An 11,030-nucleotide genomic window follows, 5' to 3' on the forward strand; every position below is an offset into this window, starting at 1 on the left:
AATACTTACCAGCACCTGAAAAATAGTAGAAGTCAGTCAGCCTTTGTCAAGAGCAAACTGTGTCAAGTCTTTGATTTCCTTCTACAAGAAAGAAGTAGAACAGAGGTGCAGCAGCAGTTGTAATTTCTTTTTGGTAAGGTTTTTTATACTGTCTCATAAGCAAGCTCAGGAACGTGGCCTAGATGAAGCTAGGACCTAGCGGAGAGCTGGCTGGATAGCCATAATCATAGCAGAATTATTAATAATTCATTGCCATGCTTCAGTAATAAGCTGGATGGTGGAATGTGCTTATTAAATTAAATCTGCAGTCCCCATGAAACTGAAAGGATCTGCAGGTGCATTGAAGGACAGGATAGAATTCAGAAAGGTCTTGAGAAACTGGAGAAACAGCCTTAGAAAACAGGGTGAATTTCAACAGGAGCAGCAGAGGAGTAGTGCACTAATGCAAGAATAATCAACATTGCTCATGCAGACTGAAGAGCAGCTGGTTAGGAGTACTTCTCCAGAAAAAACGTCTGATAGTAACAGTGGCTCATAAACTTATCATGAAGCAGTGGTGTGCTGTTTTGAGAAAAGCAGAGATTGTGTTAACAGGAACAGGCTCTCAGAGAGAAGCATAATTTTCTATAGCAGCATATAACCCAACCTTCTTGAACTTGGCACTTGTTTTGGCAGCATGCCGTGATAACTGAATTTAAACAGTCTTAGGGGGGTTTACTGTTGCCAACAGCATTGCTGCTGCATGCTGTAACCTGGTGGATCAACAGGAAAACGGAGCCAAGCTTCCCTCCATCTAATCACGAGGCAAGCCAAGGAGCAGGAAGTCCCCCAAGATCCATGGGCTGGGAGGGAGTTGAGTTTCGTACCCCATAACCACAACAGAGACCAGTGAGTGAAAATACAACCGTCATATCCTCTTCATCCCACTTTTTATGAGGTAACGTTGGCGGTTAACACCTAAATCAAACAGTAGATTTAAGCTTGTGGGTCCCAAATATTGAAAAGAGGGGCAGCTTAATACATGCTTCCTCTTAACAAAGCTTTCTGATAGCTTGTTCTCACACTGTGTATGGGCTTCTGTCAGTCACATCAGTAGCTGCATACATCTTTTTTGTGTGTCTGCTTAGGGCTTGAGATTCAGCTAAGCAGCCAGGTAGAATTCATAACACAAAATATACTGCAGAATTTAATGAGTGAAGAATACATAAATTCATTTTTGTCAAACTGTCTTGCACTTAAAATATATATATATATACATGTGTATGCACTTGAAGCTCAACATAACATTATTTCTAGCATTCCATTAAAACCTGTTCATCCATTGCTTAAGTTTTAAAACAGCATTTTATGACTTGAAGTGTAAATTATAAAGAAATGACCATCAGTTGCAAGATTTCTCAATGAACAGTCAAGCAAACGGTCAAGCATGTAGGCAAATGTAATTTATTTTCATTAATGATCTGGAGAGAGTTTTAAAGCTAACACTAAATTTAACAGTAATATCTAACTGAAGATAACAAGAAAATGGAGGCAGAAAATTGAAAAGTCATGTGGGAAGGGCAGTCAATTAAATGCAATAGGAAATTCAGTAGCAAAAAAAGGTTGTATTTCTAGGAACATTAGATATAGACATGAAAAAAAAAAGAAATAAAAAATTACTTGTGAACCGGAATGCAGCCTTCTGGAGGTTAGTTGAATAGGAGGGAGAAAAACCTTGGAACTCTGGCTCTGAACAACTAAATGCACATCTCATGTTGGGGTACATCCTGCATTGGGTGGGGCGGGGGGAGGCAATAGAGCTGCTTAGTCCTCAGCAGCTCCGTTCATGCCTCTTGTGTTTTTTGAGCACCCGATGCGAAGCTCAATAGGAAGGAGGAAGAAAATCCATAGGTACTCCACTCTTCATCTTTACCACCTTCATACAAGAGAGGGCAGTATTGTTATTCAGGAAGACTAGTAAGAAATGGATTAATTCATCAGAAAGAAATCAGTATCAAATAATTAGTTTGCAATAAAAATGTTTACTGAATTTTTACTCAAATATTATTTGTGTGAGATATTCTAAAATTAATCTGTAAAAAACATAGTATCTCTGGTAGGCACAAAATAAAGTAATAATGTGATAAGTAATAAAGTGATATTACTTATCACACTGATCAGAAGCTTTCAATGAAATGTAAGGTTTTATTGGTTAAAAAGAAGTGATTGGATGAAATTGTATAGAATTTGTCAAATGTATAATATGGATTCTTTTCTGTGTTAAGGCTGGTTAAATACTGCCTGTTTTTACACTGTTACTTTGTTATATAATTGTCTTTTTTTTTCTTCTTTTTTTTTTTTTCTGGGTATCAGGTTGACAATACAAAACAAGTTTCCACCTTTCAGGAAGTGATTCGTGGAGAGGGGATATTACCTGATGGTGGAGAATACAAGCCACCTTCTGATACACTCAAAAGCAGAGACTATTACTCGGATTTCCTAATTACACTGGCAGTGCCCTCGGCAATAGCACTGGTGCTTTTTCTAATACTTGCCTATATCATGTGCTGCCGACGGGAAGGAGTGTGAGTACTTTAACACACTAATAAGTAATTGTAGATTTTTCTAAGATATAATGCATAGAAGACTATTTGTTAGAAGAATTCCATTCAGTTCATTAAAAACATTTAAAACAGGCCAAAAGGTATCTGCTTGAAATACTGAACTATTTCTCATCTAAGCACATACAGTAATTTCCAAGAGAATGGATGTAGGGTCTTCAATTGTTCTAGTTGAAAGGGTTAAAAATCTCAACATATGCACAAAACTCCACAAAATCTCCACATACGCACAACTCTCCAAAATGCCCCAAACAAATAAAATACTAATAAAGGAGATTCAGGAGAATATTAAGTAATTTCTAAAACACTAACTTTTATAAAATAAATCTGCTTGAGGATATGAACTGAATTTAGACATATTATAAAAGAAAAACACATAAAAGGAAAGCAGCAAGTAACGTAATTTCTGCCATTTCTTACACAAACTACAATTTCATTTTGTCACAGAATTTATTTTAGCCAGAAGCTTGTTCTTTAACTTGCATTTTCATTTCTCTGTGTGTGTGTCTGTGTGTGTGTGTCTGTCATCAGTTTCACATCTCTATATGTGCGTTCACTGAGGCCTCATCATAAACCCAGTTGCAAATGCTGCCAAGTTGCGTTTAGCAATAACCTTGTCAGCATTTCTACATCATGTACTATTTTCATCATCAGATAGATTTAATGTTCCAACTATCAATGCTATTATTTAATTCATAAATTTTGTTTTGTTTTTAGGGAAAAGAGAAACATGCAAACACCAGAGTAAGTGTCTTCTTTCCTGTTATTTTTCTTTTACCATTTAATTTTCATTCTCAGTAGCTTGTCATGCTTCATACATGTGTGTCATAATCTTCTTTCATTCTCTCTAATTCATGGTTTAATTCATAAATGTGAAAGCTGCTTTTAAATCTTGGCAAGGATAGAAGACCAGAATAAAAAGGGTTTGAAATTAACGACTGTCAATTCAAAATAAAATAGTGCTGTTAGAATAAATATGCTAATATGTAATTTATACTCCTGGTTATTGGACTTCCCGGCCTATATCTTAAAGGCAGTGGATAGGAGAACAAATATCCTGGAAGGTATCCAGTGCCTATACTATGGAGTGTTCTAAAATTAATCTATGAGTTTTTATGAATCTACCACAAGAATCAGGAGTTAACCCAAACTTTTATTTTAACTGCAGCAAATAAATGGAACATTAGCAGTAAACTGCAGAGTCTTGGATCCTATGAAAAATACTTATGCAGACAGCAAAATCTGATGGAATAATTACTGCCTTAAAAAATTAAATAAATCCAATATTTATTAAATTAACTATGTAAAAGTTTATTGTAATTGCTGCACTATAGAGTCTGTAGCATGCATCAAAGGCCTTGTATATTTAAGAAACATTGTAATTGTAAATTGTAAAAGTCTGTCCATTTTGACAGAGCATTTAAAATATGTATTTACTATTTTATTTCCTCTTGACATAGCATCCAGTTGGTGCACCACAGTGCTATACAGAAATCAACCAAAGAGCTTCGTGACATGTCTAAAAATAGAGAGATAGCATGGCCTCTTTCAACGCTTCCTGTGTTTCACCCAGTCACTGGTGAGATTGTACCGCCCCTTCATACCGACAGCTACGATAATACCAGTATGCCACTGATGCAAACACAGCAGTAAGTATTTAGATTTTATTTTTTAACACTCGCTATGTTGCACAATTTAACTATGGATTCCAGTGCTTGTTGTCTGAAATGTGTTTATAATGGAGGTATCAGTAATGACTCTGTAGTTCGAGATTGCTCTGATGTTTGCATTTCAAGCAGAAAGGCAGGCTTTCTGTTATAAAATTAAATGGCTGGGTTTCAGTCTGCAGACTTGGGAAGAAGCTTTGTGTGGAATAGTTAAATTTCTGCATATTTTGGAGAAAAACTACTTTTGACAGAGGAATCATTTAAAACTGTTCTATTTTAGACATCCTGCCTCATAACGCATGTCTTTGGAGTTCGGTATAAAACTACCACTGGGTTGGTGGTATTTTCATACCAGAAAAATCCAGACTTTGTAAGTAGTTAGTCATGTACCTGTCACACGTGGTTTACATTTGAAATGTTAACATTGAACAGAAGAGCATATTCCATTACACAGATAGTAAATATAGACTTGCCAATGAAAATGCTCAGAGCTCTCAGCCATTTACATTGTTGTCAGCCTCTCTCCAAGACAGAAACCAGAAAAATATTCATTTCTATTCCTTAAAGTTCATTTATCAGTAACTTAATGAAACTATCAAGACAGACCCATCTAGTGCTTTGCACATGTTCTAATTCAGACGAGTCGGTAGCGCTGTAGGAAAAAAGGCATTTCTAGAAAGATTTGGTTGATGTGTCTGGAGTTGAGCAGGTCTGAGGCAGTGGTCTCTGAAGCGGCAGGCGTTGTTTTTCAGGGCCGTGTTATGACACTAGCTCCAGTCGGTAGCTCCTCAGCTGGCAGGCCTACATGGCCCCAATGATACTGGTCCAGTGCCAGCACTAACTTGGCCCTAATTTACAGATGCTTGCCTTGAATGCCCCTTACAATGTAGATACGTGCTAGAAGAGTGTTTTCTTCTCCCTGTCCCAAAGCTAAATTCTCCAGAAAGTACAGCTATATAAATTATCCCTTGTACAACTGCTGCAAAGTGCTCTACCCTGTCTTTAACAGTTTCTCCTCTATTCAGAATAGCAATTTTTTATGACTGGGGTGCCAAAGCCTGTGCCAAAGGCTTTCTTGAGCTGTACATAGAGTATTTATCCGCTTCACCTACATTCCAACCCCTAATTCCTTTCTGTAAAAACAACCTTAATATCTGGGAGGTGTTAAAATACACACTTAAGCAGGACACAAAAATGTGACTTTGCCTTGGTAAGTGAACTGATCCGATGTGTAGAACTAGCTGACCATTCATTCAGCAGTCAATAATTAACTTGCAAATACTGTCACCTTTTCTGTATTCATCACTTATGGAAACCAAACTTTGCATAACATCAGGAACCTGCGGTGACTCTTCTTACCTCTGGTGTTTCACCAAGCCCTGAGCCTTTGAACCTAGTTGACAAGTGAAATAATAGGAACTACCCCTTAGCACTAATTTCCTTTCTTTCATTGACTTGGCTAACCTTTTGACAACTGTATTTGCATAGTTAAAATGGATTATTGCTTCATAAGCAAAAAAATGAAGTTTAAATACTGAACTTTCATGCATAATATACTTCAGACTTTGTAGGAAGCATTAAAGATATTAAATTGTTTTTTGTAGGAACCTGCCTCATCAGACTCAGATTCCACAGCAGCAGAGTGCAGGTCAGTACTGAGAGAATACTGTAAGTGACTGGTGCGGAGGAATCACTAGTCAAAATGCTTTGGTCTATGGTCTATGGACAGTGGAAACCATTTTGAAATATAGTAAAGTATTACAGCATTGTCATTCCAGATATTTTTGATACACCAGTGAAAATTTTGGGATGGGACTGATTGAACAAGTAGGAGAAATGCTACATTAAGACTCAGCATGAGACACTGGAATCTGGTACAGCTAAGTTAGAAACCTCCTCATATAAATAATTTTCTATTACAACATGAAGCTACAGCCAGATTCCCAAATGTGGTTACACTGTTCAAATTCTCTAAAACTTGATCGGAAATCAAAATTTCTAATTCTCACCAATACTAGTTAAGCTCTGAAGAAGGAGCTCCTTATTGCTGTTACTAAACATAAAGAGTTGATACTGGGGAATCTGTGGTGAGGCATGTATCCATGCTGCACGTTTCCCATGTCTTAGTCACCACTTTTGCATAATTTTCACAAATCCTAGTGTACTGACTGAGGTTGTGAATGATCCCATCAGAGTATCAACTAAAGCTGACTGTTCTCTCTAGTTAGTGTATCAGGTATGAGAAAAAGCTACAGCTGTAGCCATGTGAAAGGGAATAAGGATCATACAAGGAAAATGTAGAGGCTAAAGTATAATTTTTGAATATTCAAAGAGGTATTTAGGCAAAACTCTAGAGATATGTATATATTGAACATAATAAGGGAACTACAGCTCTGAGAGGAAGATTTGTTTACCTTAGGAGTTACATAAGCAACTCTTTCTTTTCATTCAAAATCCTTCTTCTTCATTACTGCTTTCGGGGATTAAAGGAGAATATCGTATGACAACATTTCAAAGATTTGAGGCAAGTATATAGTAGACGCTTCTGCCCATGTGTTTTTTTGTTATCTGGAAATTAAAAACACATTTATAAAAAAACCCAACCTGACTGCAGTTCTGCTAGCTTTGCTATTTGTGTGCTTTATTATACATAACTGGAAACGGTGGATGACCCTGGCAGTCAAAAGCCTCCAGCACTGGTTTGGGTTGACATTTAGTATAGCTCCTTAACACTCACTACTGCCAGCATTTAGAAGGCAGAATAAAAATGTCACACGGTTCAGTTCTTCTGTTATGACTGTTTTGTTACAAGAATTCCAGTCTGTCTTGCAGTAAAAAAGATGCAAAATCACCTGGTAGTACTGTATGTTGACAGCAGTGAGAAATTTTCAAAAAGGTATGAAATACAAGCTAGCATGGGTTTGTCACCTGCCAGTCGCGCGGAAGAACTGCCATAAAAATAGATCTTAAAAATTCTCTTGTGTCTGTATTTGCTGTAGTACATCATTTTGGTAGAATACATCTGTTCTTTCATATTCATCGCAGATGCTGCCTGTGACAAGCTCTTGGAAATTGGGGCAGGGCGAAATGTATTTGGGACAGACAATGTTTCCTCTTCTCTTAGTTTACAATTACACCTTCCTTCCTAACTCATGTGCAGATGACACTGCAAGCACTTCCATGACATGATGGCACAGGCCTCTTGGAGTTTATCTTCTAAAGGATATCTATGACTTGTGTTGTCAGAAGGTTAGATTTTTAGAAAGTTACAAAATTCAGGCACTCCTAAGATTTTTTAGTAGCATCAGTACAAACTTAGCAATCAATTTTATTGATCTGTTCAAATAAGAAATTTACAATACTAAACCACTTAAGGCCAAAAAACCTATAGAACTAGACATTCATTGTTTAATTTTCTTCCTTTCCTACAGAAAATTCCCAATAATATGCTCAGGATTAATAACATACTATCAGTCACCACCGTGAATAAGAAGATACTTCTATTTTAAAGCTTCAGTAGACCATACTTAGTAATTTGAAGAGCAGACCATGTCTAATAACCACTATCCTCTTCAGGAACTGTCTGCATCCCCAATAAGAAACATTTTTTTTTTAACCTTATATAATAATGCAGACTTAATAGCTGACATAATGCTCGACTGTTTCACAAAGTTAAAACATAATTGGGAAAGAATTGTCTGAAAGGTCACAACTCCTATCTAACGTTTATATTACACTGCTGAAAGTTGCTACTGGTCTTCAATATTGTCCTGGTTTCAGCTGGGATAGAGTTAACTGTCTTCCTAGTAGCTGGTACAGTGCTATGTTTTGAGTTCAGTATGCAAAGAATGTTGATAACACTGATGTTTTCAGTTGTTGCTCAGTAGTGTTTAGACTAATGTCAAGGATTTTTCAGCTTCTCATGCCCAGCCACCAAGAAAGCTGGAGGGGCACAAGAAGTTGGCACAGGACACAGCCAGGGTAGCTGACCCAAACTGGCCAACGGTGTATTCCATACCATGGGACGTCCCATCCAGTATAGGAACTGGGAAGTGGGGGTGGGGAATCGCCGCTCATGGGACTAGCTGGGTGTCGGTCGGCGGGTGGTGAGCAATTGCACTGCGCATCATTTGTACATTCCAATCCTTTCATTATTGCTGTTGTCATTTTATTAGTGTTATCATTATCATTATTAGTTTCTTCTTTTCTGTTCTATTAAACCGTTCTTATCTCAACCCACGGGGTTTGCTTCTTTTCCCGATTTTCTCCCCCATCCCACTGGGTGGGGGGGAGTGAGTGAGCGGCTGCGTGGTGTTTAGTTGCTGGCTGGGGTTCAACCACCGTGAAAAGGTATATTAAGTTTTATAATTGTCTGTGTGAATTGGCAAAATTTACGAGGCCTGTTTTAAGGTGCTTAGATGAAAAAGTTTATAGGATATTCCTATAATGCAAAAGCCTAGTGCATGTACCCTGCATACTGCATTTTCCATTTTGAGCTTCACAGTCTCCCTATGAAGTCTGTTAGATCCCAAATAGAAAGTTCCCAGTTAAACAATCTTTTCCCAGATCTCTTCCTTCCCAGAAGCAAGCAAGCAAAGGTCTTTCATGTGTATGTTGTCTTTTGGTCCAGGTTGTACTTGCAGTCTTTCTCCAATGTGGTTGTTGATAAAGGACTAATAAGTACTATTTACGTTACCAATTGACAGTTCAATATTGTTGAAGCATCATCTGCCACTGATGGATTATATAAATTCTCATCTATTTGCAGGTAAATGGTATTCCTGAGGAAAGAAAACTAACAGAAGCAATGAATTTGTAATCAGAGAAGGCAGCAAATTGTCTTATTTCCTTATTTGTTCCGATTGATGCATGAGTTTTTCTGGTGTATATTGTGCATGCCCACAGTATTAAGATGATCTTGGTGCCAGAGAGTACAATCACTTCCATATAACTAATGTACTGTATGCTTTTGTACTTTGGATGTTTTTGACAATTTGTAAACACTGATAACTTTTTATATTTGTTACATTCAGAAAATAATCTTTCAAATATATGTATTAATAAATATATCTTTATTCTGTCTTGTGATCTCTCCTGAAAGTTTTAACAGGGAAATCAAAACTTCAAAATAAACACCAGGTTCAAAAGATTTCAGACTCTCTTCAATGGGATGATATAAATGCCTTACATTTGCACACAAAAAGCAGTAGTGTATAAGCATGAAAACTTGTGCAATATGAGGCTCAGAAATAGTACTCCAGATGTACTAGGCATTAATTTTGTAGAGATTATCAAAATGTAATGAGCAAAGTTATTTTTGAAAATAATAAACAAAAACCTAAAACTGTTCCTGTTGAAAATTGGATTTCTGTTCCTTTACCAGATATTTAACCTATTTAACAACTTATAAGCAATAAAACATTTAAAATCTGTCCATTCATTTATCTGGTTATGTTGGAAGAAACTGTTACAAACTCCTGTAGGCAGAAATTAATGTCTGCAAGTAAACAAGGGTAAATTTTGTTACAGTATACATGGACTAACTTTTAACTCTTGAAAAATTTTTTTGGTAATATTCCTGATGCCCCGGTGCAGTTTATTTTTTATATCCTCCACATTCTTTGTTCTATTTGGAGCAAAAAGAGTGCTGGGAGAACTAGCTACCCAATAAACCAAGGATTATTTTTTAGCATCTTAAAAAGGAGTTGATTAAATACATACTTTCCTGGGAGGTGGCTACTTTGAGAGGCATTTGTCTTTGCATTAAGCAGAAAGCTTAATAATACAAAGTTTGTTAAAAGGAAATGAACTGAGGTTTCCTTATTTTTCAACCAATGGTGACAGTTTATCTCCTGACATTGTTTTGCACATTTTAAATGAATTTTTCTGATGCTTCTTTAAATCCTCAAATAGAGCATAACGCAGGACTTCAGGGTCTCCAGCTGTAACAGCTCACACCAACAGTTCTTGGGGTTTTACCTCAAAGCATCATACTGTTTTAAGCTGACACTTATGCTTTGTCTTTTTTTCTGTAATATTTTATCTTTCAGAAGCTGTATGTTCATCAGGACATTGCACTGTAAGCAGAAAGCTGCGTCTGCTTTAAAATTGCTAAATGCTGGCTACGTTTCCTTAGCTGAGGTTTCTGCTAAGAGAAATTCTGAGTAATTTAGGAATTTAAGACTGAGGCTAAAAAGAAACTGTAAAATAAGGTTATTAGAGTTTGTAGAAAGACCAAAGTAGTCACTGGCCTTTTTTTTTTGTTTTCTTTTTAGTTATGACCCTGTTCCTTCAAAACACAAAAACGTATTTTGTTTGCTTAAAAATGAACATAATAATGATGTGCTCATAGGCTTGGACCTGAAGGCAACACTTTGGCAGATAACTAAAACAAGTCTTGAGCTGCTTTTTAGGTATATTTTGTGCAAGTATGATAACTATTGCAGCAAAGTATATAATCAGTGCTCAGTACATTGTACATACATACTTGTATATTGTCAAGCCTTAAACATCAGATTTTGCAAGGCTACCCTAAATCCTAAGCACAATCCACAGAATATGTTAACAAATGCATCGACCCGTAGGAATAGTGCCAGTGGTTACTATCCTATGAGAAGTAGCTCAAGCTACAGTCATACAAGTTGAAAAACTTGTCAGTTTCTGAAACAGGATAAAGAAAGAGCCATTCCTACTTACTGTCAAGGTGGCACACATCACACCTACCTCATCCAAAAGGTACCAAGGAGGAGCTTTCATCAGTCAG

The 11,030-nt window shown here is 36.8% G+C and overlaps 1 protein-coding gene across 6 annotated transcripts in view; it reads left to right on the forward strand.

Annotated features, from left to right (window-relative positions):
* The window catches only part of SGCE (sarcoglycan epsilon), a 32,212-nt gene extending 22,596 nt beyond the window's left edge, over positions 1 to 9,616 (forward strand). For 4 of the 6 annotated variants that reach the window (XM_052801909.1, XM_052801945.1, XM_052801934.1 and 1 more), the window contains 6 exons: positions 2,353 to 2,564; positions 3,318 to 3,344; positions 4,061 to 4,249; positions 5,872 to 5,915; positions 6,757 to 6,791; positions 9,036 to 9,616. In XM_052801909.1, the coding sequence (XP_052657869.1) occupies positions 2,353 to 2,564; positions 3,318 to 3,344; positions 4,061 to 4,249; positions 5,872 to 5,915; positions 6,757 to 6,791; positions 9,036 to 9,086 (558 nt within the window). In that variant the 3' untranslated portion in view covers positions 9,087 to 9,616. The remainder of the gene's footprint in view (positions 1 to 2,352; positions 2,565 to 3,317; positions 3,345 to 4,060; positions 4,250 to 5,871; positions 5,916 to 6,756; positions 6,792 to 9,035) is intronic. The other 2 variants (XM_052801929.1, XM_052801919.1) reach the window with 2 other exon arrangements.
* The last annotated feature ends 1,414 nt before the right edge of the window (positions 9,617 to 11,030 follow it).

The sequence above is a fragment of the Harpia harpyja genome, chromosome 1 (assembly GCF_026419915.1).
Source record: "Harpia harpyja isolate bHarHar1 chromosome 1, bHarHar1 primary haplotype, whole genome shotgun sequence".
Lineage (NCBI taxonomy): Eukaryota > Metazoa > Chordata > Aves > Accipitriformes > Accipitridae > Harpia > Harpia harpyja.